General features: G+C 36.2%; 8 protein-coding genes across 10 annotated transcripts; 4 read left to right on the top strand and 4 right to left on the bottom strand.

Moving 5' to 3' along the window:
* Nucleotides 1–972: 972 nt before the first annotated feature.
* LOC105649407 (zinc finger (C2H2 type) family protein) lies at nt 973–2,976 on the bottom strand. The gene is made up of 2 exons (XM_012236042.4): nt 2,074–2,976; nt 973–1,633 (listed from the first exon to the last, which is right to left on the bottom strand). Exons 1-2 carry the CDS (start codon nt 2,684–2,686, stop codon nt 1,008–1,010), a joined length of 1,239 nt encoding a protein of 412 aa, XP_012091432.1. The 5' UTR covers nt 2,687–2,976; the 3' UTR covers nt 973–1,007.
* Nucleotides 2,977–3,731: 755 nt separating this feature from the next.
* Nucleotides 3,732–6,578, bottom strand: HSA32 (Aldolase-type TIM barrel family protein). Of its 2 annotated transcripts, none has more exons than XM_012236041.4 (5): nt 6,306–6,578; nt 5,756–5,947; nt 5,450–5,660; nt 4,297–4,446; nt 3,732–4,130 (listed from the first exon to the last, which is right to left on the bottom strand). In XM_012236041.4, exons 1-5 carry the CDS (start codon nt 6,429–6,431, stop codon nt 4,114–4,116), a joined length of 696 nt encoding a protein of 231 aa, XP_012091431.1. In that variant the 5' UTR covers nt 6,432–6,578; the 3' UTR covers nt 3,732–4,113. The 2 variants fall into 2 exon arrangements, with proteins under 2 accessions (XP_012091431.1, XP_012091430.1); XM_012236040.4 differs by having other exon boundaries at nt 4,223–4,446; nt 6,306–6,577.
* Nucleotides 6,579–7,021: 443 nt separating this feature from the next.
* LOC105649405 (protein DESIGUAL 2) lies at nt 7,022–8,197 on the top strand. Its single transcript, XM_012236038.4, has 3 exons — nt 7,022–7,330; nt 7,426–7,631; nt 7,780–8,197. Exons 1-3 carry the CDS (start codon nt 7,232–7,234, stop codon nt 7,988–7,990), a joined length of 516 nt encoding a protein of 171 aa, XP_012091428.1. The 5' UTR covers nt 7,022–7,231; the 3' UTR covers nt 7,991–8,197.
* A 23-nt stretch (nt 8,198–8,220) lies between these two features.
* On the bottom strand, nt 8,221–9,065 carry LOC105649404 (putative histone H2A.3). Its single transcript, XM_012236037.4, has 2 exons — nt 8,780–9,065; nt 8,221–8,669 (listed from the first exon to the last, which is right to left on the bottom strand). The coding sequence occupies exons 1-2, from the start codon at nt 8,966–8,968 to the stop codon at nt 8,454–8,456; spliced, it is 405 nt and encodes a 134-aa protein (XP_012091427.1). The 5' UTR covers nt 8,969–9,065; the 3' UTR covers nt 8,221–8,453.
* A 1,321-nt stretch (nt 9,066–10,386) lies between these two features.
* Nucleotides 10,387–15,396, top strand: ATK1 (kinesin 1). Its single transcript, XM_012236036.4, has 16 exons — nt 10,387–10,660; nt 10,814–11,053; nt 11,158–11,302; nt 11,614–11,723; nt 11,819–11,938; nt 12,117–12,320; nt 12,434–12,643; nt 12,760–12,834; nt 12,947–13,093; nt 13,188–13,326; nt 13,436–13,545; nt 13,892–14,053; nt 14,128–14,409; nt 14,521–14,625; nt 14,711–14,815; nt 14,913–15,396. Exons 1-16 carry the CDS (start codon nt 10,616–10,618, stop codon nt 15,069–15,071), a joined length of 2,358 nt encoding a protein of 785 aa, XP_012091426.1. The 5' UTR covers nt 10,387–10,615; the 3' UTR covers nt 15,072–15,396.
* A 367-nt stretch (nt 15,397–15,763) lies between these two features.
* CXXS1 (thioredoxin family protein CXXS1) lies at nt 15,764–16,913 on the top strand. The gene is made up of 3 exons (XM_012236035.4): nt 15,764–16,079; nt 16,362–16,484; nt 16,583–16,913. Exons 1-3 carry the CDS (start codon nt 15,978–15,980, stop codon nt 16,733–16,735), a joined length of 378 nt encoding a protein of 125 aa, XP_012091425.1. The 5' UTR covers nt 15,764–15,977; the 3' UTR covers nt 16,736–16,913.
* A 519-nt stretch (nt 16,914–17,432) lies between these two features.
* On the top strand, nt 17,433–19,747 carry LOC105649400 (transcription factor ILR3). Of its 2 annotated transcripts, XM_012236033.4 has the most exons (5): nt 17,435–17,779; nt 18,401–18,463; nt 18,680–18,757; nt 18,845–19,007; nt 19,173–19,747. In XM_012236033.4, exons 1-5 carry the CDS (start codon nt 17,634–17,636, stop codon nt 19,434–19,436), a joined length of 714 nt encoding a protein of 237 aa, XP_012091423.1. In that variant the 5' UTR covers nt 17,435–17,633; the 3' UTR covers nt 19,437–19,747. The 2 variants fall into 2 exon arrangements, with proteins under 2 accessions (XP_012091424.1, XP_012091423.1); XM_012236034.4 differs by lacking the exon at nt 18,680–18,757 and having other exon boundaries at nt 17,433–17,779.
* A 64-nt stretch (nt 19,748–19,811) lies between these two features.
* Nucleotides 19,812–22,271, bottom strand: LOC105649398 (sulfite exporter TauE/SafE family protein 2). The gene is made up of 4 exons (XM_012236031.4): nt 21,400–22,271; nt 20,683–20,817; nt 20,421–20,582; nt 19,812–20,333 (listed from the first exon to the last, which is right to left on the bottom strand). The coding sequence occupies exons 1-4, from the start codon at nt 22,195–22,197 to the stop codon at nt 20,025–20,027; spliced, it is 1,404 nt and encodes a 467-aa protein (XP_012091421.1). The 5' UTR covers nt 22,198–22,271; the 3' UTR covers nt 19,812–20,024.
* Nucleotides 22,272–22,275: the final 4 nt, after the last annotated feature.

The following is a 22,275-nucleotide window of genomic DNA, read 5'->3' as shown; positions in this document are numbered from 1 at the left end:
GCCCAAAAACGAGCAGTGGTGTCCTTCGCCACTGGTCCTTTATGTCTTTTTAACTCTCACAATTTCAGAATACTAGTGTAGGTCTCTCCTAATTAAAATTACTATTTGTTCTCTGATTCTCTCTAGTTTTAGGTCGGGCTTTCAAATGGGTCAAACTTTTGTCCTCTCGTGCGGCCCAATTTAGCCTAACTGGGCCTCCTTTTTTATTTTAATCTAATTTTTAATATTTTCAATTTTATTCTAATTTGTAAACTTATTTTCAATTTTACATCGGTCAAAATTTATTTAGAATTGAAAGAAAGGCAAAGATAATTAAAACATTGAGTTGACCGTCAAATTTATATTAGACTATCAATTTGATCTCTAAATTTCAATTAAAACCAATTGAATTTTTTAATGTTGTAAATCTTATAAATACAATTCACAAATATATCTAATACTGAGTTTTTGGCAATCACTTTCTAATTAATAATAAAATATTATTTTTCTTTAAAATATTTCTAAATTAGGGTAAAATATAAAAAAGCAAAATTAAATAGTGTTTTATTAATTTGTCGACCGGGCCAATGGACCGAACTGAACATTTCGGGCCAACTGATCATTTGGTGCCTAAGCCCACACATGTCCATGCAAACATTTTCTTGCATTGAAAAAGCCGAATAAACAGGCTTAAGTTTATCATTTGAAAAAGCCAGATTTATGTGCAACAAAATGGAAGAGACGAGACACGTCACCAGAGGACATCTTGCTTGCACCAGAACTAAAATTCTTCTTACCTCCTGAAATATTCTCTGCTTCAAAAATGGAGGGCTATGGCCATCTTAATTTGTGCATCAATGTCATTTATTTATGACCATGTGGGTGAGCAAGTGTACAAGTAGAGAGACAGGCCCAGTTATAAATATACAAGACAAAAAGTAAAGAAACAAGTATAAATGTTGCAGAACAGAGGAAATTGGAAAATTTTAAAAATAAAAAAATTGAGTACTTAATATTAATTTTCATGGTTAGCAAATTACTACAAAACAAGGAAGGAGAGCTTTGGGATTTAGTAAATAAAGCTCCTCAATACTACAATTTTGATGACCATAGTTTCCGGCCAATGAATCAAAACCCGATTGACCTGCAATTTCTTGAAAATTTTCAAGAGGTTTATGAACTCTTCCAGCAATAACTCTGCATACCAACAAAGCCTTTCTTGAGGAACTTTTTTCTTCACTAAATTCAATACATTCCAAAGCTTTTCCACTTGTAGAAGCTGTATAAACACCAATTCCATCTTTAAGGTCTTTCTTTAAGAACCCATTTCTCAGAATTTGGCAAACATCGCAGTTCTCCATTGTACAAAGACAAGAAGAACCATTTAAGCCAAGAGAACAAGCAATAGTTGTGCCATGGAATCTGAGGAGCTCATTTCCATCTGCTAAACAACGTGGGTGTCTTGTAGGAAGTTTACTAGCTTTGATTTTGACAATTTCTCTATGTTCTTCAAATTGAGCAATTCTACTCTGCATGTTATGGACTTTTAGGATTTTTTCTATGCGGATACAATTAGCCTCAGATTTTAGCCAGCTAGCTCTGCAGATAATTTCAACTATCTTCCTAGATGAGTCACCTTCTACCAGTTCAGTAACTGCAGAAGGAGAGTGACATGTGAGTTTCTCTCTGACCAATAGAGACTGTAAAAAAATTCCAATAAACGAAAATGCTACTTAAACTACAATTTAAAGAAAGAAAATACAAGAAATCATTATTATATGGGTATATTAAACTAAGGGAAACGACAACCACCTGCAACTATCATAAAAATGGCAGTGACAATTCACAGAACAGAAATCTCAGGTACAATTTATGGTTGAAATTTGGATTCAAATAGCCATGAAGAAGACTAAAGACAAATTTGTCTAATTCCAAGAATTTAAAAAAGTATTGAAAAGACAACAAAACATAATGACTGTCTAATTAATTATTTTCTCAAAGATCGTAGATTTTATTCTCATGAACAAGAATATTAAAACAAATAATTGAATGTGAAAATATGAAAACAGAATTGGATTTTGGCATTTTTGTTACCGGCATGTTTGGAGAGATGATGTTCTTCAACAGCATCCAAAGTCTTGAACTCGGCGAAACATTTTTTGCAAATCAGATTTGAAGAAGAATCATAAAACTTTGCATCAAAAGAAATTCTGGAATTGGAAGAGATACTCATGCCAGTACCAAAAACTGGAGAGTCGCCTTGAATCCTCCTTGAAAGATTACTACTTGACTTTCTTGGGTGATGAAGGGTACCCAGTTCATAGCCACCAGGGCCAGGTGTTCCTGGCTTAAGAGTACCCACAAAAGTAGAAGAAACGCCTTTAGCACCACCACCGCTGGCATTGCCGCCAAAACCAGAAATCTTTAGTTCGCAGGTGGAGTCGTTAAGAACTACTTCATGGGTTATAGGGTTAAGAAAGTCACTGCTACCCAAAGATCTCGGGCTGCAACTCGGTGCCTTCTCTGTGTATCTCTTGCTTCCATGAATAACATCTCTTAGATTAGATACGGATCTCGAGCAACCAGACCCGCATGGCTTTTTTGTTTGAATGCTGGATGAATTGCTCCTGACCCTCGGAACATGCACGTCAGATTGCTGTGATTTGCACTGTAATGATCTTTTCAGAGAAAACCAGAATGCAGGCATTATATGTATATATATTCTTGATCCTCTCGTGGCTGCTTTCGATTATTTTCTTAACTACAAAAGTTTCGAGAATGCGTACAGAATTTTTGTATGAAGCACAGATATTGCCAAGCAAAGAAGATTGTCAAGGAAAGACATTTCTCCTGGACATGACATTTCTGTTTTAGTAGTCTATTCACCAATTTCCACAACTTTTCTTTATTGAACCAGCCATGGTAATAGATGCAAGTTAAGGACAAAAGAGCCTATATATGTCTTTGACTTTTTTCGAGTCCATAATATATATATATATATATATATATTTCTTTTAATATTCGTAGTTATGTTAAGCTTCCGGGTTTGAAGTACGAAGAATCATTTTAATCATGTCTGCAACTCTGTAACAAGAATAATCTTAAAATGAATGTCCATTTTCGTTTTCAACAATAAATTAATTTCGAGCTAATTGTGTTTCCTAAATTAAACCTTTTTTTTTTGTGTGCGGGCAAGAATGCAATATATACTCTTCCCATAGGAAATGAAGTTGATATCTTCTATAAAAATCAATCTAAGTTAGAATATAAATTTAATACTCCATTAATGTCCTTACAGAATATCAAAGTAGCATAACCTAGCGCATACATGAGCTGATGTAGGTTGGAACCTTTCCTCATGCTTAAAGAAAATAAAAAGTCGGATGTCTCAGTCAAATGATTCACACCCATTACTTGTATAATTAACCAAAGGTAATTTGCTTTTCCCTTTTTATCTGAGAATGAGATGCATTATTATTGTCTTGTTTGAAGAAATTAGCTATTTGCCAAAGCGTGACAAACGGACCAAATTAAGACAAAGCTCGTTCCTTTAAGTTTATTACAAGTCACATTCAAAGACCACATCTCCATTATTGTCACGAGTTCCAGAAACACCCTTCTCATCACGTTGAACCATGGATTTATGCACATGCTCATGATTCTTTCAGAATGTGTTATATATATATATATATATATATATATATATATATTTGAAATTGTGTACATACCCTCGCTACTGAGACATTGCAACATTGACAAACTAGACTTTTCTATTAATATTTCTTCTGATAATTGCTAGGTAACATCTTCACTCGCACAAGTCACGTCTAGCAACTAGCATTCTTAGTATAAACAAACAAAATTACAACATGGGCACAGCCTGTTGACTTCCAGCTATGAATATATATCACAACAAATCAAAATTCCAGGAACAGACAATATGAGCTTTATTTAGCACTTCCAAAACAGACAATACAAAATGACAACAGCAGTAATAACCATTGACTTCCGACGAGATATAAGTTGTACAAAGCAACAGTTCAGGACAGAAAATATGATGAAGTGAGGAAAGAAGGGTTGTTTTTACCCAAATTGCGTCCCCGAAGGCATTCTAGACCAATTACTTGAGAATGATCAACAAAGAGGTTCACCTGAGAAAAAAGGATGTTACTTCACTACTATGCATAAATGCACTAGATAACAGTATTATGTTAATGTAAGAGTCCTATGTACTCCTATGTACCTTAGGACCATAGCGTTTAATAAACCACTCAGCTGTTCTAGCACTGGATGCTTCAAACATAGTTTTCTCAATACCTAGTCGTCCGATGACCTTTGCAATTATATCTGTCCTCAGAGAATCAAAATCTTTGCAGACATCATCAGCGTCAATCATTATCATGTCTGCTCCAGCCTCCAGGCACCTCTCAGCCCTTCTAATTAAGAGATCTACATCTTCAATAAATTCTGTAAAAGAGATGAAGCTCCTTATGATAAGCATAAGTTCATTTCTCCTGCTGACATATGTAGCTATTTGAAAGGGTTTTTACCATTAAGCCAGTAAACCACCCATCTATTTGGTAGGATATGTGCTATAACTTTTTCCATACACAACAGAATACTAGAGTTTTTAATAAACAACAAAACGTCGGGTTTATTATTCCACAGCTGGCAAAACATCTGCATCTTTCACGCAGTTGCTTTTAATACTTTTACCATCATTGAAGAACACAAAGCTTGTAATGAGCATCACTGAGTAAATGTGAGAATTAACAGTACTAAATAAAAATTATATTAAATTAAATTAATACACACACACACAAACTATAGTTCAACTTTAGACATTTTAGACTTCATCAGGACATTGCAAACTAAGGACTATCCCTAACTGACAGGGACCCAATGCAGGACAGCAAATGTAAAACCACCACATCCAAGAAACAAAGGTCAGGAACACAGATCAAAAATTGAAAATGCTGAACTTGAAACCTTTAGCACATTTTTGGATGTGGAAAATATTGGCTAAGAATAACTTCATGACAGTTGATAATCTGCAGTGCTTACTATACAAAAACTGATAGCATTGACAAAATAAAAGGAAATGTCTTTCCAAAATCAGTAAGGGGCCAATAATTAAATTACAAAGAAACATATAATGCATATCCCAAGTTTCAAGGAAGCCCATTTGATTTTTAATTAAGCTGGTAGAGAACCAATTTTTCAGAATATATTTAAAGATAAACACCTGTAAACAAAAAGGATTGTGAATTATCCACAGGGAAATTATGCTCATACACACTCCTTAGTTAAGAATGCATCATTATACCGAATTCATCAACCACTCTACCTAGCTCATATTTCCATATTTCAAACATTAGATTATGACAAAGAATAGAAATTTACCACAGCAAATATCACAGCAGCAATAATTCTGCAAATAACTGTATCTTAGAAGATTCCGATGCCTTACCAGAGCTTCGAGGTGTTGGAGGCACATAAGACCCAAATGCTATATCACCACCAATGGGAATGTCAGACTTGTTAACCCTTGTTGCAAATTGAGGCTTTGCTTTCAAACCACCACTCTTAATCAAGCGCACATATCTCAAAAGTGTCTCTTCTGGCACTCCAAGTGACCCCACATTAAGCTCGATTGTATCAAACCCCATACTCTTACATTCCTAACAAGTATCAGGTATCATAATATCAAGACTAAATTACCACACCTATAAAACCTTCTAAACATGCAGTATACAATATCTCTCAAACACCGCACCTCAACATATTCTTTGAAAGCTGATGGACCTTTACGAAGCAAGTGTTCAGCCCAGTCACCAGTACTGACATATACATCATGTTGGTGGGCCACGTCAATCACCTCTTTTATAAAAGACTTTGGCATGAGACTGTGGGAACCTTCGGAGAACTTGAGCCCATCCACAAATTGCCCCATAGACTCGAAAATATCCTGCCAAACATTACAATAGCAAGAACAAACAGCACATAAGATCAGGAAGAATAGTCTTCCGCTAGCCATAAATAGATTCTGATTCAATTACCTCAGCCAGAGAAAGAAACTAATGTCTCATGTACTAATTTGCTGTAAATTTAGCTAGACAACATGATCGTTCTAATAAAAAAAAGTCAGATAAATATAAATTTGTGCATGCAAATCGGAGAACTCCATTAAGGTTCTCCATTTTGAGCAACTGAACATTATTAAAACATATGACGGTTCAATCAACAGGAATTTGCAAATCAGTAATAATACCTAGATAAATTAAATGAATATGAAATTTTAGGAATCACTGAAAAAGATTACATACTTGAAGCATGTTTTGGCTTAAAAGAGTATATTGAGGACCTCGTATCTCTGTGACTCCATATCGGCGAGGCTTCTCCGGTCGATCTTCGTCGTCCTCGAAGGTCTTCCATGGATAATACACTGACATCCTTTTTCCCTTTCCCTTCCTTTTTCTCTGATTCCTTCGGTTTCTTGTCCCGTGCTGTCAAAGACGTAGTGGATCAGTTTGATCTTTTTGTTCCTTGATGAAGATTTTAGGAAGAATTGAGCTGCTTCTAGAAATGCCCGATCATCGCGTTTAATTTTTTTAATTATTATATATAATTATATGCCCCCATCGCACGACACGTGGACGTGCCGTTGGTACATGTCATTCTTTCTTATCTATGATTTACTTTTTCCTTGCTGGAAAATTTAATTCTTGCAAAATTAATTTCGAAAATATTACTAGTCATAGGAAAATCTTTCTTTTCCACACTTAAGAGTTGGATTCCATAATTCATATTAAAAAAAAAAAAAAAAAAATCAAACATGAAATTGAATATATTTTTTTTCTATGTAGCTTATACAGGAATAATTCAAAAAATACGTATGCTTAGTTGTCCATGCACATCACAGTGTTTATCATGCTAGTGATACTCTACTTTCCTTGCATCCCATGAAAGGAATCAGAATTTTGAGAAGGAAAGGAGAAGGTAAAAGAACGAATAAAGGAAATTGCAGACATGAAAGAAAATTTTAACTCTTAATTCACAGCTAATCGCCCTCAATATCCAGTAATAATCTGCGTGCCTCGTTCCGCTTTATTCGTATTCCCCTCTTAATGCATTCATAAAGCTTGATGATTGAAAAGTGAAGTTCCTTATAAGATCTCCTCTGCCTCCTCTTTCTTCTCCACAATTTTCTGTAGAACTGTAACTGTGCTCAATATTGAAAAAACCAAAAAGAATGGCAAAGAACGTAGGTGTTTTAGTTTGCCTTCTGATTATGGCCATGGATATTGCAGCTGGGATACTTGGAATTGAAGCTGAAATAGCCCAGAACAAAGTAAGTTAACAATTAAATTAAACTGAAATAGTAATGTCTGACTGCTGCTACATCTTAATTTGAATTGATGGCATTGAAATGTATTTGATGGATAGGTAAAGCATTTAAGGATGTGGATATTCGAGTGTAGAGACCCAAGCTATCAAGCATTCAAGCTTGGGTTGGCTGCAGCGGTGCTTATGGTCCTTGCTCATGTTATTGCTAACCTCTTTGGCGGGTGCATATGCATGTGGTCCAAGGAAGATTTCTCAAAGGCCTCTGCTAACAAGCAATTAGCTGTCACCTCCCTCATCTTTTCCTGGTATTTTTGCCTTTTGATAAAGATAAGAGAATAACTATCAGAATTTAATTAATGCACGGCTAAATAATATAATTTGACCCAAAATTGAAATCAGTAACTCTTTTCTTTTTTTTTTTTTCTGAGAATTTAATTTGGTGTGACAACGCAGGATTATATTGGCAATTGGATTCTCAATGCTGATAATAGGGACGATGGCAAATTCAAGATCAAGGAAATCATGCGGGATATCTCACCATCGAGTGCTATCTATAGGAGGCATCCTTTGTTTCATTCATGGACTTTTCGTAGTAGCCTATTATGTGTCAGCCACTGCTGCAGCCAGAGAAGAAACGCCCCGCCAAGGAGCTGCCCATGCTTAACCAAGCTTCAATTCATTTTCCCTTTTTACCTGTGTCATTCATCTGTAATTTGGGTTGCCACATTAAAGTAATTTGTACTTTAGAGGTGTTTAAAAAGTTAACTCATGTTAACTATTTTAATTCATAAAATATTGTAGTATACAAACTAATTTATGAAGATTGTACTTTGCTATTTTGATTAAGAAAGTATACCAACCAATTTATATAGACGAGCAAAAGAAATGCAAATGTGACTCGAATAGAATTACTCTGTTTCATTTCTAAATTTGATAAAGTACAACATATCAATCCATTTTCAGCACCAAAAAAAAAAAAAAAAAAAAAAAAAGAAAAAAGAAAAAAGAAAAAAGAATCCTAAAAGCTAATCTGAATATGGAAATGTAAAAGCTAATTCAGAACCTACAATTGCTACACTATAAGACTCTGTTTTCATCAGAATAGAAAAGGCATATAATAAAGATCTTTAGTTGTCATCATCACCAGGACCTTTAGGTCCACTACCAGTTCTCTTAGGTAGCAACATGTTGTGAATATTAGGCAACACACCGCCATTAGCAATAGTTACAGAACCAAGCAGCTTGCTCAGCTCCTCATCATTCCTAATCGCTAATTGAATGTGCCTTGGCACAATTCTATTCTTCTTGTTATCCCTTGCTGCATTCCCAGCCAACTCCAATACCTACGTCCACGAATAAATACAAAAAATCATCTCCCAAATGAACACATCCCTGAAAATTCCGAAACCAAAAATCAAGTAATTTAATTCCAAACGCAAGGTTTGGGATATACCTCAGCTGCGAGATACTCGAGCACAGCGGCAAGATACACAGGTGCTCCAGCACCAACACGCTCAGCGTATTTGCCATGTTTCAGGAACCGAGCAATGCGACCGACAGGAAATTGCAGACCGGCCTTACTGCTCCTCGACGCACTTTTTTTGGCCGTCGCAGAACCCAAAGATTTACCTCTTCCTGCCATCTTTTTTCTACCAAAAGAGAGAATCAGAGAATTGATTGGATTTCCTAGAGAATTCGAGTTTCGGCTGCGCTGAACAGTTAATTTGTTTGATGCGAGACGGCGAGGAGAGGACCTTATATAAGGAAATAAAATTTTTTTCTTTCTTTAACATTAATCGAGAGCCAATCAGTAGGAGTCACGCGGATCGTGATCTTTGGCCGTTGGATTATCTCACCGTGGATGGTTGGATTATATTTCTTGTCCTTTGACTGTTTTCGAAAGGCGGGAACTTCATTTTTTTTTTTTTTACTGCAGATAAAATGACGAAACTGTCCATGATCATTGATCCGTTATCCTGGATCAAATTTAGGCCCACGATATTAGAGTTAACCCACATTTATCAAGCGTTGCGTTTCCCTGTCGAAACAAAGGTGGGTAAATCTCTTGCGTAATCTAAACAAACAACACATACCGGTAAATACAAATTTTTAGACTCAGTAATTAATTGTTTTATTTATCTAAATGACACTAAAAAGACAATTTAATTGTTGGATAAAAGAAAACATATATATCTAAATGAATTAGATTTTTGTTCCCTTAAAAAGAATTTTTATATAATTATATAAAAATTATGGGTAATTGTAAATTAGCGCATTATTATCCTTATCAGATTAGGGATTTGAAATCAAGGTTTTATGCCAGTAGTGATATTCTTTAATTGGATCGCAGCTTTCTTTGCAAGCATGTCACTTGCCAATCCGACTACCTACACTATTATCTATCTTAAAAATGAAATCAAAACAACTTTAAAACTTTAATCATGTGTACGCCTTAACCGTTTTGATGGTGGAAGCAAAGTATTAAATTAGAGATCCAATTACTTGCTGAAATCTTGATCTGACCCTTATGATATTATAGTATATCAACCAAGTCATAAATTTACATTCGTTGCTTTATGTCAAAATAAAGGCCGCGTATGGTGGTCGTGGTAGGTTCGAGGATCTTACGCGGATGAGCAAACTCTTCTATCGTCTTGCATTTTCTCTGGCAGCTACAAAACACCTACAAGTTGTACTCAATTGGCAACGCATATGGAAATAGCTTTTAAGTTAAATTTTCACTAAATGCACCTCAGAGAGGGGCGAGAAGTCTTAATTGTTACTAACTTTCGATGCGAATTAGGCAATCTCTGCTAATAGAATCCGAATACTGGTGGTTTACAAAAAAAAAAAAAAAAGAAGGGAAAACGACATCGAAGCTTCTGCCGTTTTGAGTTTGGAATGTAAGACTATCGATTTCACAAATGGATCTGGAACTGGGCCAACTCGGTCATGAGTTAGAATTAGCAACCGAGCCAGTTGGGCCCAGCATGGTGCAACGTTCACATTTTCTTGAGGGGCCCAATTAGTAAAAAATGTAGCGCCGGATCTCCCATTTCAAATCTATTCAAATTTCATTCTCCGCTCAAAAACACAGTCTCTTCTTCGCTCTCATTTCGTCCAGATTTCGACTTGTTCTACTGCTTTCAAATCCTTCCACATCTCCCACCGTTCATCAGAGAAATCAACGGCTCTAATTGAATCTGAGCCTCTCTACATGCGCCACGCGAGGAATCTGTAGAAACCTCCTGGTTTGAGTTTAGGCTTTGTTTTTTCTCGACTTCAGATTATGGCTTCCCGGAACCAGAACAGACCTCCTCGAAGTCCTTCCACTGTAAGACTTGATCTTATTCTTTTTTTATTAGTTCTTTCATTTTTAGAGTTGTTTAGCTGCTGAGAAAAGTAAGTAAACTGTGAATATGAATTTGGATCTGAAAATTTAATTTCTATTTGTTATTTTATTTATCTGGAACTTCTCGATTTGTAGAAAGATGGCGGTGGCGGTATCCCATTGGACAAGCGTAGGAGGATTGGGGCAGGAAGAATTGGGGGACCTAACAGCACTGACCGCCGGCCATTTGGGTCAGTTAACAAAAGACAGGATGTTACAGCACCTGGTGATATAGGCAGTACTGAGGGGTCGGAGTGTGAGAATATCGATTTCACAAAAGAAGAAATCGAGGCGTTGGTAATTGAGAGACCCAAAATGAAGAAGTTTGATCACAAGGTTATTCTTTCAATCATTATAATTCGCTATATTATATTAGCAATTGGTAGCTAGGTAACTTTTTTAAAATTTTGGTACTTGTTTTTGTGCTGTTAATATTGCAGGGTAATATGGAATTAGTGAGTGAACTTAATAACAGACTCAAGCTTTGCATTAAATGGTTCCAGAAAAGAGATGAAAGTCATGTTGATGAGCAGGGAAAGCTAAGAAATGCTTTGGAATCTTCCGAGAAAAAATGTGCAGATATGGGTAACTTTTATTAATTTTTGTTCTAGCTATGTATCTTCGATGTTGAATTAGCTTTCCTACTACATAGTTTCAAGATTGAGAAATTCATATAATGTTATGTTCATGGAGAAGTTATGAATACAATAATTCACTGTAGATTTTCCCTCTTTTCATGCTTAGGTTCTGTTTAAAGAAATGATTTTTCCCTATCGCCAAGTACATTGTTGTGATTTACCTCCATTTTGGATTACAATGTTGTTTGTTGTTTTCCCTAAGACATGTTGTACAAACAGAAAAACAGTGTTAATGGAGATTAATTTGTGTGATTTTAGATATGGAGATGAAAAGCAGAGAGGAGAAGTATAATGAAGATATATCAGAATTGAGAAAAGAGAACATTTCTTTACAAGAGAAACTCACAAAGGAAGAATCGGAAAAATTGGTAAGGATGTATTTATTGAATTGTTGTGTTTGCCATTACAATTCTGCCTCTATTTTTGTTCCTTGTTAATTCTGTTTTTGAGGTTTGGCAACTAGGATGCAATTGACTGTCATAAACGAGAAAAAGAAGCTCGAATTGCTGTGGAAACTTTGCACGCTTCACTTTCAAAAGAGTTTGAAAAGGCTCAACAAGACATATTGGCAGCCAATCAGAGGGTAATGCCTCATTTGTTTTAGGCTTTTTGTCTATTAAATTTAGTTTCCATTATTATCTAATTGGGAAAATGCGTTTCCTGACATTGGTGGACTGCGTGCACTTTTACCGTACATGTACCTTACTGCACTCTACAAGTTTCATTTGCTACATGACCCATAAATTTGTTATATTCTTCAGGCTAATTCACTTGATGATATGTACAAGCGATTGCAAGAATACAACCTAAGTCTACAACAGTATAATAGCAAATTGCATGCTGAACTTGAAACAGCCCGTGAATCTCTCAAACGAGTGGAAAAAGAGAAGCTTACTATAGTGGAGAACCTTAGCACTTTAAGGGGTCACTATAATTCACTGCAAGAACAATTAAGTTTATCCAGAGTAAATTTCTTCAATTTGCTATTTAAATCAGTAGACTGCAGATGTGGTTGTTTCATAATTGACGTATTTTATTGTGGCATCTGAACTGCTGTTTTTCTCATTGCTACTTCCAGGCTTCTCAAGATGAGGCTATAAGTCAGAAAGAATCACTAGTTAATGAAGTTAAATGCCTTAGGGTTGAATTGCAGCAAGTGAGAGATGATCGTGATCGCCAAACAGGACAGGTTCAAGCTTTAACTGCTGAGGCATTGAAGTACAAAGAAAGTGCAGGAAAGTCTTTTTCCGAGATAGACAATCTGATGGCAAAATCAAAATCACTAGAGGTTTGCTCAGACCATCTTACTAAGTTATATATATATATAGAGAGAGAGAGAAAGAGAGAGAGGGGAGGGGGGGGGGGGTTAACAAATTATCTGAGACTGGAGGTTTTCTATCACAGGATACTTGTTCTGCTCAAAGGGAACGTATACATTTATTAGAGCATCAGTTAACTGCTGCTAACGAGAAGTTAAAGGTAATGTTTTATTTTAATATGGACCCGCAGTGCATAATCTAAAGTTACTTAAGTTCTGCAAGCAAGTCTCCTGAGTTTTTCTAATTAAGTATTATTTTATGTGTTTCTTTAGATGGCTGATTTATCTGTATCAGAAACAAAGACAGAATTCGAAGAACAACGAAGAACAGCACGAGAGCTACAAGAGCGCCTTGCGGAAGCTGAACATCAATTAATTGAAGGGGAAACATTAAGGAAAAAGTTACACAACACTATCCTGGTACTGCTTTTTTCCTCTATTATTTTTAATCCTTGCATAATGCTCTAGGCAGTTCTAACAGTCCTAACTGGTAATAAATTGTGCTGTATGACAGGAATTGAAGGGCAATATTCGTGTATTCTGTAGAGTGAGACCCTTGTTACCAGACGATAGTGTTGGAACTGAAGCGCCAGTTATTGCTTATCCTACATCAGCAGAAACCCTTGGTCGGGGAATTGACTTGATGCAAAGTGGTAAAATTGAATGTTTTTCTTTCTTCTGTTTTTAATTGCATAGGAGGCTTTATTGTTTGGATGAGCAAAATCTTATCGTTGCTAAGCCAGTGCTGTATCAATGTAACAGGGCAGAAATATCCTTTCACATTTGACAAGGTGTTTAGTCATGATGCCTCCCAACAAGATGTTTTTGTGGAAATATCTCAATTGATACAAAGTGCTCTTGATGGTTATAAAGTGAGTCTATGGTGCCTGCAGCTTTTTCTTTCCACTTAACTTATTTCAACATATATAATATGACTTGCAGTTAAGAATAAGTTATCTTTGTTTGGAGGACATTGACTGGTTTATAGCAATTAATTCTATCAGAAATGCACTGATATGGAATTATAATGTAAATCTGCCGATATTTTCATTATTAAATATGCATGTCAAAATTTGGTCGATTTCAATTGCTTTTGATGTAAGTGAAGTGATAACTTAGTTATTTTCCCAAAAAAGCATGCGAATGGAGCTTATTATTATGTATTCCATTCCTAGTAGAACTGTACATAAACGGGTGCTACTATTTTGCCTTTTGTAGGTGTGCATTTTCGCATATGGCCAAACTGGTTCTGGAAAAACATATACAATGATGGGTAAGACAGAGGTGCAAGAGCAAAAAGGGCTAATACCTCGGTCTTTGGAACAAATATTTCAAACTAGCCAGTCCCTTTCAGCTCAGGGGTGGAAGTATACAATGAAGGTAATCCAACTAATCTTTAGGTTTTCACATCACATTGACCTGCTATTATAATAGATATTCTTTTTAAATGGTAGGCTTCAATGTTGGAGATATACAATGAAAACATTCGTGATTTATTGTCAACAAATAGATCAAGCACTACAGAAAATACTGGCAAGCAGTATACTATAAAACATGATGCAAATGGCAATACAATCGTGGATGGCCTCACCATTATTGATGTTTGTAGCATCCAAGAGATTTCCTCTCTTCTAAGGCAAGCTGCACAAAGCAGGTCTGTTGGTAGGACACAAATGAATGACCAGTCATCCAGAAGTCATTTTGTGTTCACATTACGGATATCTGGGGAGAATGAGGTTTGTAAATACCTATATCGGTCTTGTATTTTTTCTATTTATGCAAGTATACAAGTACTCGTTTCTGTAATTTCTCTATTTATTTACATGTTTTCTTTCTCATAATGCTAGAACACTGAACAACAAGTCCAAGGTGTGCTAAACCTCATTGACCTCGCTGGGAGTGAGCGACTCTCAAGGAGTGGAGCAACTGGGGAGAGGCTGAAAGAAACTCAGGTATTTGCATTAGAAGATTAGTTGCAAATTTGATTTATATGCATTTTAACTTGACTCAACTGTCCTAACTTCCAATGCAAAACAGGCCATCAATAAAAGCTTGTCATCTTTAAGTGACGTAATATTTGCCCTGGCAAAGAAGGAAGATCATGTTCCTTTCAGGAACTCAAAATTAACATATCTTCTCCAGGTAAAACCCATTTCTTTAACAAGCAATTGTTGTTTCTTACTTAGCCAGTTTATCTTGGATTATTAGATGTTCTAATTTTAATTAATTTTACGAACAGCCATGCCTAGGTGGGGATTCAAAAACGTTGATGTTTGTTAATCTTTCACCGGAACCTTCTTCAGTAGGTGAATCGCTGTGCTCTCTTCGATTTGCTGCTAGAGTTAATGCCTGTGAAATTGGAATTCCTAGACGTCAGACAGCATTACGATTGAGCTGATTCTGATTTACTTTGTTGTGCATCTTGACACAAATAATCTGTTTTCACAGTAATTGTTATCTATAAAGAGGGTCATGGTTATGCCTCAGGTTTGTGTAATGAAGTTCAGCGAGTTGCTGGTTGTTTGTAGAGTTGCTATCTGAGCTACTAATTTGTATTCCTGGAATCAAGTTTAGATTTAGGATCTTGTTTTTAGTTCCTTAACAGAGGAAAGCTCAACTTGTTGGCTTAGCAACATGACCCTTTGAATGTTAAAATGTTCATTAATTAGTGAACAGAGGTAACAACATAGAGCTTTGTTGTTCTATTAATTTGACTTCACAAACTGGTGTATTTTTACAGTGTTATAATTATATAATATGAGATTTGTTGTTTGTAACATTAAAAAATATTTCATATGCAAAATCATTACTGAGAAAGTCTTTAGTAGATCACGTGAACTCTAGAATGTGCTGTTTGTTCAATCAGGTAGCCTATTTTCTTTGCCAAAAAAAAAAAAAAAAAAAAATCCATTTCCACAATTAATTTGTTATTAAATAATTAGACGATTTTTTTAAAAGAAAATGAATTATCTTCTTCGAGACAAAAACAGAAGATTGATTGCTTGACAGCCAGCTTCAAATGAAGAGGACCGCACAGCTGGTTATAATTCTATCTATAAAGAAACAGACTAGCAGAGGGTACCCGCCCTTTTACATTTTGTGATATGTTGCTATTAATGTAAATCAGGTGATATCCTGATAGGTTTGTAGAAAAATATAAAAAGGATAAATAGGAATATAAGTGGGTCCAACGGGCACCCGTTCATATACATTGGTTAATCTGCTTGTCTGGTAGCTCAAAGAAACTAAAGAAAATAGTAGCGTCTAGAAGAAGAAGAAGAAGAAGAAGAGGAAGAAAGAAGAGATGGAGAATCAAGAGCAGCAAACCAAGTCAAGAGTTGTAAAGGTGGATTCAGTACAGTCATGGGAGTTCTATGTTACCCAAGCCAACAACCAAGGCTGCCCTGTAAGTTTTTAATTCCTCCATATTGTAAAGTTCTCAATTTTGGAAATTTCGCTTTGCCCTTAATTTTCCATCTTATATTTCATGAAATAGAAAAATTCTAATTATATAACAAATGGGTTTGGATAGACATGATTGATTCTAATCTGATGAATCGGATTTCGTATAAGATTAGCGATCTAACATATGGGTTTGTTGTGATTTTGATGATGATTGCGAGGAGTTATTACAAGAATCTGAAAATTTTCGATTTGCTGATGTTAATTTTTGGATCACATATTGTAGATTGTTGTGCACTTTACTGCTTCATGGTGTATTCCATCGGTGGCTATGAATCCTTTTTTTGAGGAATTAGCCTCCACTTATCCAGATGTTCTGTTTCTTACAGTTGACGTTGACGATGTCAAGGTAATTGTTTCTGTTCATAGACTCATATTTCTTCCTCTAAATTTTGATCATCTTGTGATGTGGGTTTTGAATGCAATTTTTATATGCGGTTGGGGTAGGAGGTGGCTTCAAAACTGGAGGTGAAGGCAATGCCTACATTTGTGCTGATGAAGGAAGGTGCTCAAGTTGACAGGCTGGTAGGTGCCAATCCAGAGGAGATAAGGAAAAGGATTGATGGTTTTGTGCACTCCGTCCGTGTATATGTAGCCTAATAGTGTGTGTGTGTATATTGTCTGGAAGAAAGATATTTTGTGTAATTCTGAACATGTAAAAATTGTGGTTATAGTGTCCACAACAGTTTCAATAGATTCTGTGTCGGTGTTGTGTTTTTTGTGAGTTTGATTTCTGTTTTACCATTTTCTATCAGAGTTCTCTTCAGATTTGTCTAAATTGACTTCCATTGGATTTTGGGTCCTAAGTTTGCTGTTACTTATGAATAGGAATTTCTCAATTTCTTAACAAACTCTAAATCAAATAAAAAGTTTCCAATGTACCAAAAAAAAGCAATTCGTCACTATTATATCCTTTTTGTAATTTTAAGAATTATCTAATTAATTTTCCCTAAGATATCACTTAGGCTATGTTTACTAGTATTGGAAGGAATCCCAAGTTTCCAATTTCCTGTTTCATTGTTGAATGAGGAGGGACAAGGAATATGAATTCTCTGGAGGGGTTGGAATGTCTCCATCCTGGAGGAAAATTTTCCTCTCAATTAATAGCTGGGGTGTCGTTTGTGGTGGCCTAGCGGCAAGAAATCATGCCAATCTCTTAATGCATATTGGGCTGATCTCAATTAGCCCAAGAAAGTTGAAGATGGTCGGAAAGTTCAAACCCGAAAAAGAAAAGGGCCAAAAAGCCCAATTATGAACTGCTCGTGTTGCTTTCTGTTACGTTCTGCGCCTTTTCTTGTTTGTGGTGGTGGTCGAATGCGTTGGAACTCGTTTCTCTTTTCAAAATCCCTTCTGTTCCTCTACCCTTCTCCCTTTCATACCTTTACCAACCAAACCTAATTCACTCCCTTTATTATCGTCTTTCTAAATAGCCACGGCGTGACTCCTCCTTTGAAGAAGAAGCCGGGAATCTTGACATTCCGGCAAACAAACGGAGGAGATGGGGTCACCAAATGATAATGCTAATTGGGTTTTCGATTATAACATGATAGCTGATGTTCCTGTTCCTGGAGGTGAATTGCCGTCTCTTGAGCCCGCAGGAGCTCTTTGGTCTTCAACTCCCTTCATTGATAATTCCTCTGTAAGGTGCTTCCTCATTTCTTTTCTTCTACTTCCTTTTATTAACTGCTAACTGCTTTTATTTGGTGTAAAGCAATGGTTTTGATGAAATTTCACTCATATTATTTGGTAGGCAGTTCAAGGTTTGATGCATTATTGGTTGAATTATGGTTTGATACAAAACCAACCCCAATTAAAGATTGGCTACTTAGATGTTATTAACAATACGATTGTATTTCAGCTGTGTCTTTCATCTTTTTCTTGTGGTTTTGGGATGGCATCACCTGAATTGAACAACCGTACACGCATTTTTAGCTCTCTTTTTAGCTGTGCTGGTTATGATGATATTGTAGTTCAAGCCATCTCTAATGTACTGGGAGGCTGGGAGCTTTTAATTTTGATGTTTCGATTTCTCATGCATGGTTCTTTTTATGCTCTAACAGTATATCCTGGGGATGTCTATCATGCTCTCCGGTCTTCACATGAAATTTACGTGCAAAGTTCAACTTTTTATTTTTGTTTTTATTCTGGTCATACTACTCTCTCAGACCATCTAATTATTATTCCGGCATACTTGTTTTATGCATATGAATCAACTGCATTGTTTAACATATTTATTCCTGTTTGCCTTTTCATTTATATTTTTAGCGTGGGACTTGATGGCTCTTTTGGGAAGTCTGATGTTATTGAGGACAATGGATCGCGAAAACGGTACTAATTATTTATTTTTTTTCCTAATATTGTTAGCAAATGAGAAGCAGTATCTTTATTCTGTTTCTTTGTATTCATGGTCCACAGGGGGCTTCTGGCATTATATTGCTCTAATAAACATAAATAGAATGGTCATTGTATACATATTAGTAATTTACTAGTTTTTTCTTCCTTTTTTCCTAATTTTTCTTTTGTTGCACTAATATTACATCACAGGGTGAGGCCTGGGTCTTGCAATTCAGTAGGTTCCAAAGCATGTAGAGAGAAAATGCGGAGAGATAGACTGAATGACAGGCATGCTCTACTGTAGTAGTGCTTTAATTCTCTCTCTCTCTCTCTCTCTCTCTCTCTCTCATATGTAGTATTTGATGCTATTTCCAGGTTTATGGAATTGGGTGCTCTGTTAGATCCGGGGATGCCTCCTAAGATGGACAAATCTGTTATATTGGCTGATGCTGTGAAAATGGTGAATCAGCTACGTGATGAAGCTCAAAAGCTGAAGGAGTCGAATGAGAGTCTGCAGGAGAAAATCAATGAATTAAAGGTATCCCTTGGATTTTGTACTTGGACCTTCATTATATAAAAATTTTCTGAAGATGGTTGCTTTACAAGCTGTATATCATTTTTATCCTTCATGTATTCTTGGATATTCCTGAGGAAATCAGCATAATTGCTTGTTAGTTGTTTTGAGTTAGTTTTCTATACGTAGGTTGAGAAGAATGAGCTCCGTGATGAGAAGCAGAGGCTAAAGACAGAGAAAGAGACCATTGAGCGGCAAGTCAAAATCCTTAGTGCTCCAACAGGATTCATGCCTCATCCTCCTGCCATCCCAGCCCCGTTTACCCCAAGCCAAGTGTTTGGCAGCAAGCTGGTCCCTTATGTTGGCTATCCTGGAGTTCCTATGTGGCAGGTTATGTCTCCTGCTACTCTAGATACCTCGCAGGATCCTGTTCTACGCTCTCCAGCTGCTTAAGTTGGCATGCAGATTGCATGCTTTTGGGTTCGCGCTCTCAACAAGCAGAATTTTTTTTGGCCTTTGTTTATATTAATTCGCATTAGTTATGTATTATGGTGGTTTTAATTTTTATTTTTTCCCTTTCCTGCGTCATAGGTTTATTTTTGTCTCTCCTTTCTTTTTTCTATCCCCCGGGTGGTGTTGGCCAAAATGTACAAGAGTAGAATCAGCTTGATTCTATGATAGGAAATTTGGAATGCCTATCAAATTGTATGGACAGCTTGTAATTTCCATTAATCATAATTGTTAAATTTCATTTGCTGATTTTACCTGCTGTTTTAAATTCCTGTAAAGATGTTTGCAATCATTGAAATGCAAAAATTAGAATATATCTGCTTTAACCAGTACTAACTATTATATCTCTAAGCTTCTCTACATAGAAGTACGACCTATCCTTGACCATCTAGTGGATCTGGATATAACAGCCTACTACAGAATCTGCAAGCGTTGAACTGCAGCTTCAGATATGAGAGGGAATTCAACTGTCCATAATTTAAAACTAGCCGTTAAAATTTTCAAGTTCTCAAGTTCTCAAGTTCTTTCTGTTTAACAGGGGAATTTGAAGCCCATGTGTCGGCCAGATGTATAATCTCTCAACACATCCATAGCTCCAAAGCTTGTTATGAGAACTGTACTCAAAGCCATGACAATACCAACAGAGAAAACAATTATAGAAGCCCTGCCATATTCTTGTATTGTTCTCTGGACTACCAGCAGACCGAGAAGTGAAGCAACAAAACAAATGACGGCAAAGATAAGGGCAGTGTCTGTGTGCTCCATGCCGGATAATAAATATTGAAAAGACGACATGGTTGATGAAAAGAAAACCATGAAGGAACAAGTTGCTGCTGTTACCTGAAGTAAAATTCAGAGTTGTTAGATCATATTATGTCCTCTAACCAATGTTCCCTGCAGAGAAGCATTGAAATGACGAGAATTTACCTCAGGTGGTATTCCCACATGAAGAAGAAGTGGGCTGATGAGCATTCCGCCTCCAATTCCAAAACCTCCACCCAGTACACCTGCTAATAGTGCCATTATTGGGAAAAGGAACTTGTTTGGCATTCTGCCTCCTGCTGAGTCTTCTATGTCCTTTACAGAGTTCTTTACAAGTTCGAGAAAATTCTGACTTATTAGTGTCCATTAAAAAAAAAAAAAAAAAAAAAAAAAAAAGAAGTAAACTAGGGGTGGTTCAGTTCAGCACCTGTTGGTTTGTTGTTTGAATTTGGCATTTCTGTTTTCTGAATAGAATCCATGCTGTGAAAATTATTGCGAGTGGAACTTGAAGTGATGAGAGTACCCAATATCCCAATCCACATGGCTTCACTGGTGTAATGCCCTGCTCATATTTATAACATATAAATAAATGCTACTGTTTTTGAGTTGTTCAAAAAGAAAATGGCTTTGGCTATGTTGGGTTTCTCAGTTTCTATTTCTTTATTTGAATAATCAGTCAGGAGAATGTCGGGACCCACTTTTCATGCAAAATTTTCTCCAAGTGTAATTTAATCCTTAAACCTTTTTAATGTTGGGACCCACTTTACTGTTCATACAGACCCTGTATATACAAAAGATTTTGTCTCTCAGACATTTGTTAGTTGATGCAGCCTGGAGTTATCTAGAGCCTTGCTAGATTCCAATTCCTACTCAAAAAGATTGAAACTTTATATGAATAATATCAAGAGCCTGGCATAAAAACTAAAGGGAGTAGCAAGTGGATTGCAGAACATTCACTTGACATCACTTTTCTTATCCAGGACTCCTTCTAGGTGCTACTAATGGTCCTATAATTGATAAGAGAGGGACCGTAGTTAGTAGATATCGGCAACTTGCAAGTACAAATTAAGCAAAAGAGACAACAATTTGAATAGCTAATCTCAGCTTGTTTAACTTAAAGAAGATGCATTACAAGAAATCATACCTTTCCATTCCGGTTACCACGAAGAAGATAGAGAAGAGAGAAAGAGAACCAGATCAAAAGTAAGACCCCAAATTTCTGCCATGGAAAACACTTTTTATCTGGCATTTCCATATCCAAAAGTGGCTCTTTGCTACTTTTCATCGCTTGGCTTTCATCATCCTTAACCAACCCATTTTCTAAAATGTGATAACCATTTCTTTTAACCTCTTCTGACTCCAACCTCCAATACAAAACCCCATTTTTACAAGTCTTGATGGTAGACCAGACAAGAAAAACAACAAACAAAATTGTGATGAGCCACTCTGGAAAAACTAAGTTACAAATAACTCCAACACTAACTCCTAACAACATGCAGGGCTCCGATAGAAGTGCAATATCATAATTAATCAAAGCTTTACCACCAAATTTAGGACTTAACAAGTTACACATGACATTAGCAATAGACCCTCCAGTGACCATAAAAGCTGAGAAACATGTAGCTATCTTAAGGTCTAGACCTGCTACTATAGTCAATATAGGAATAAACAAACCTCCACCACCAATGCCACCTGCACTAGATATAGAAGCAGATATGAAGCATAAAAGCCCTGCGAGCATGGTAGGAGGTGCTAATTTAAGTTCTGGTACTTGGGATTTACGTTGATGACTCCAATACTTAGCAGTAATGTTAAGAAACCAATTTAGATCAGATTTAACGAAACCCGACATGGGTTGTGTTTGTTCTGCTTTGGATTGTGAAGAAGTGATGAAAATGGCGAAGAAGAAAGCAAGACATGTTAGGATATTGAGATTCTTCATTTGGTTAAAGTATTTTGGTGGTGTTGTGTGGTGCGTCAAGAATGAGTTCCTTAGGTGTCTTTATATCCGAGGGTGAAG

This window comes from Jatropha curcas, chromosome 11 (genome assembly GCF_041381405.1).
Source record: "Jatropha curcas cultivar XTBG-Jc1 chromosome 11, XTBG_Jcur_1.0, whole genome shotgun sequence".
Lineage (NCBI taxonomy): Eukaryota > Viridiplantae > Streptophyta > Magnoliopsida > Malpighiales > Euphorbiaceae > Jatropha > Jatropha curcas.
This window is presented reverse-complemented; position numbering and strand designations above follow the sequence as displayed.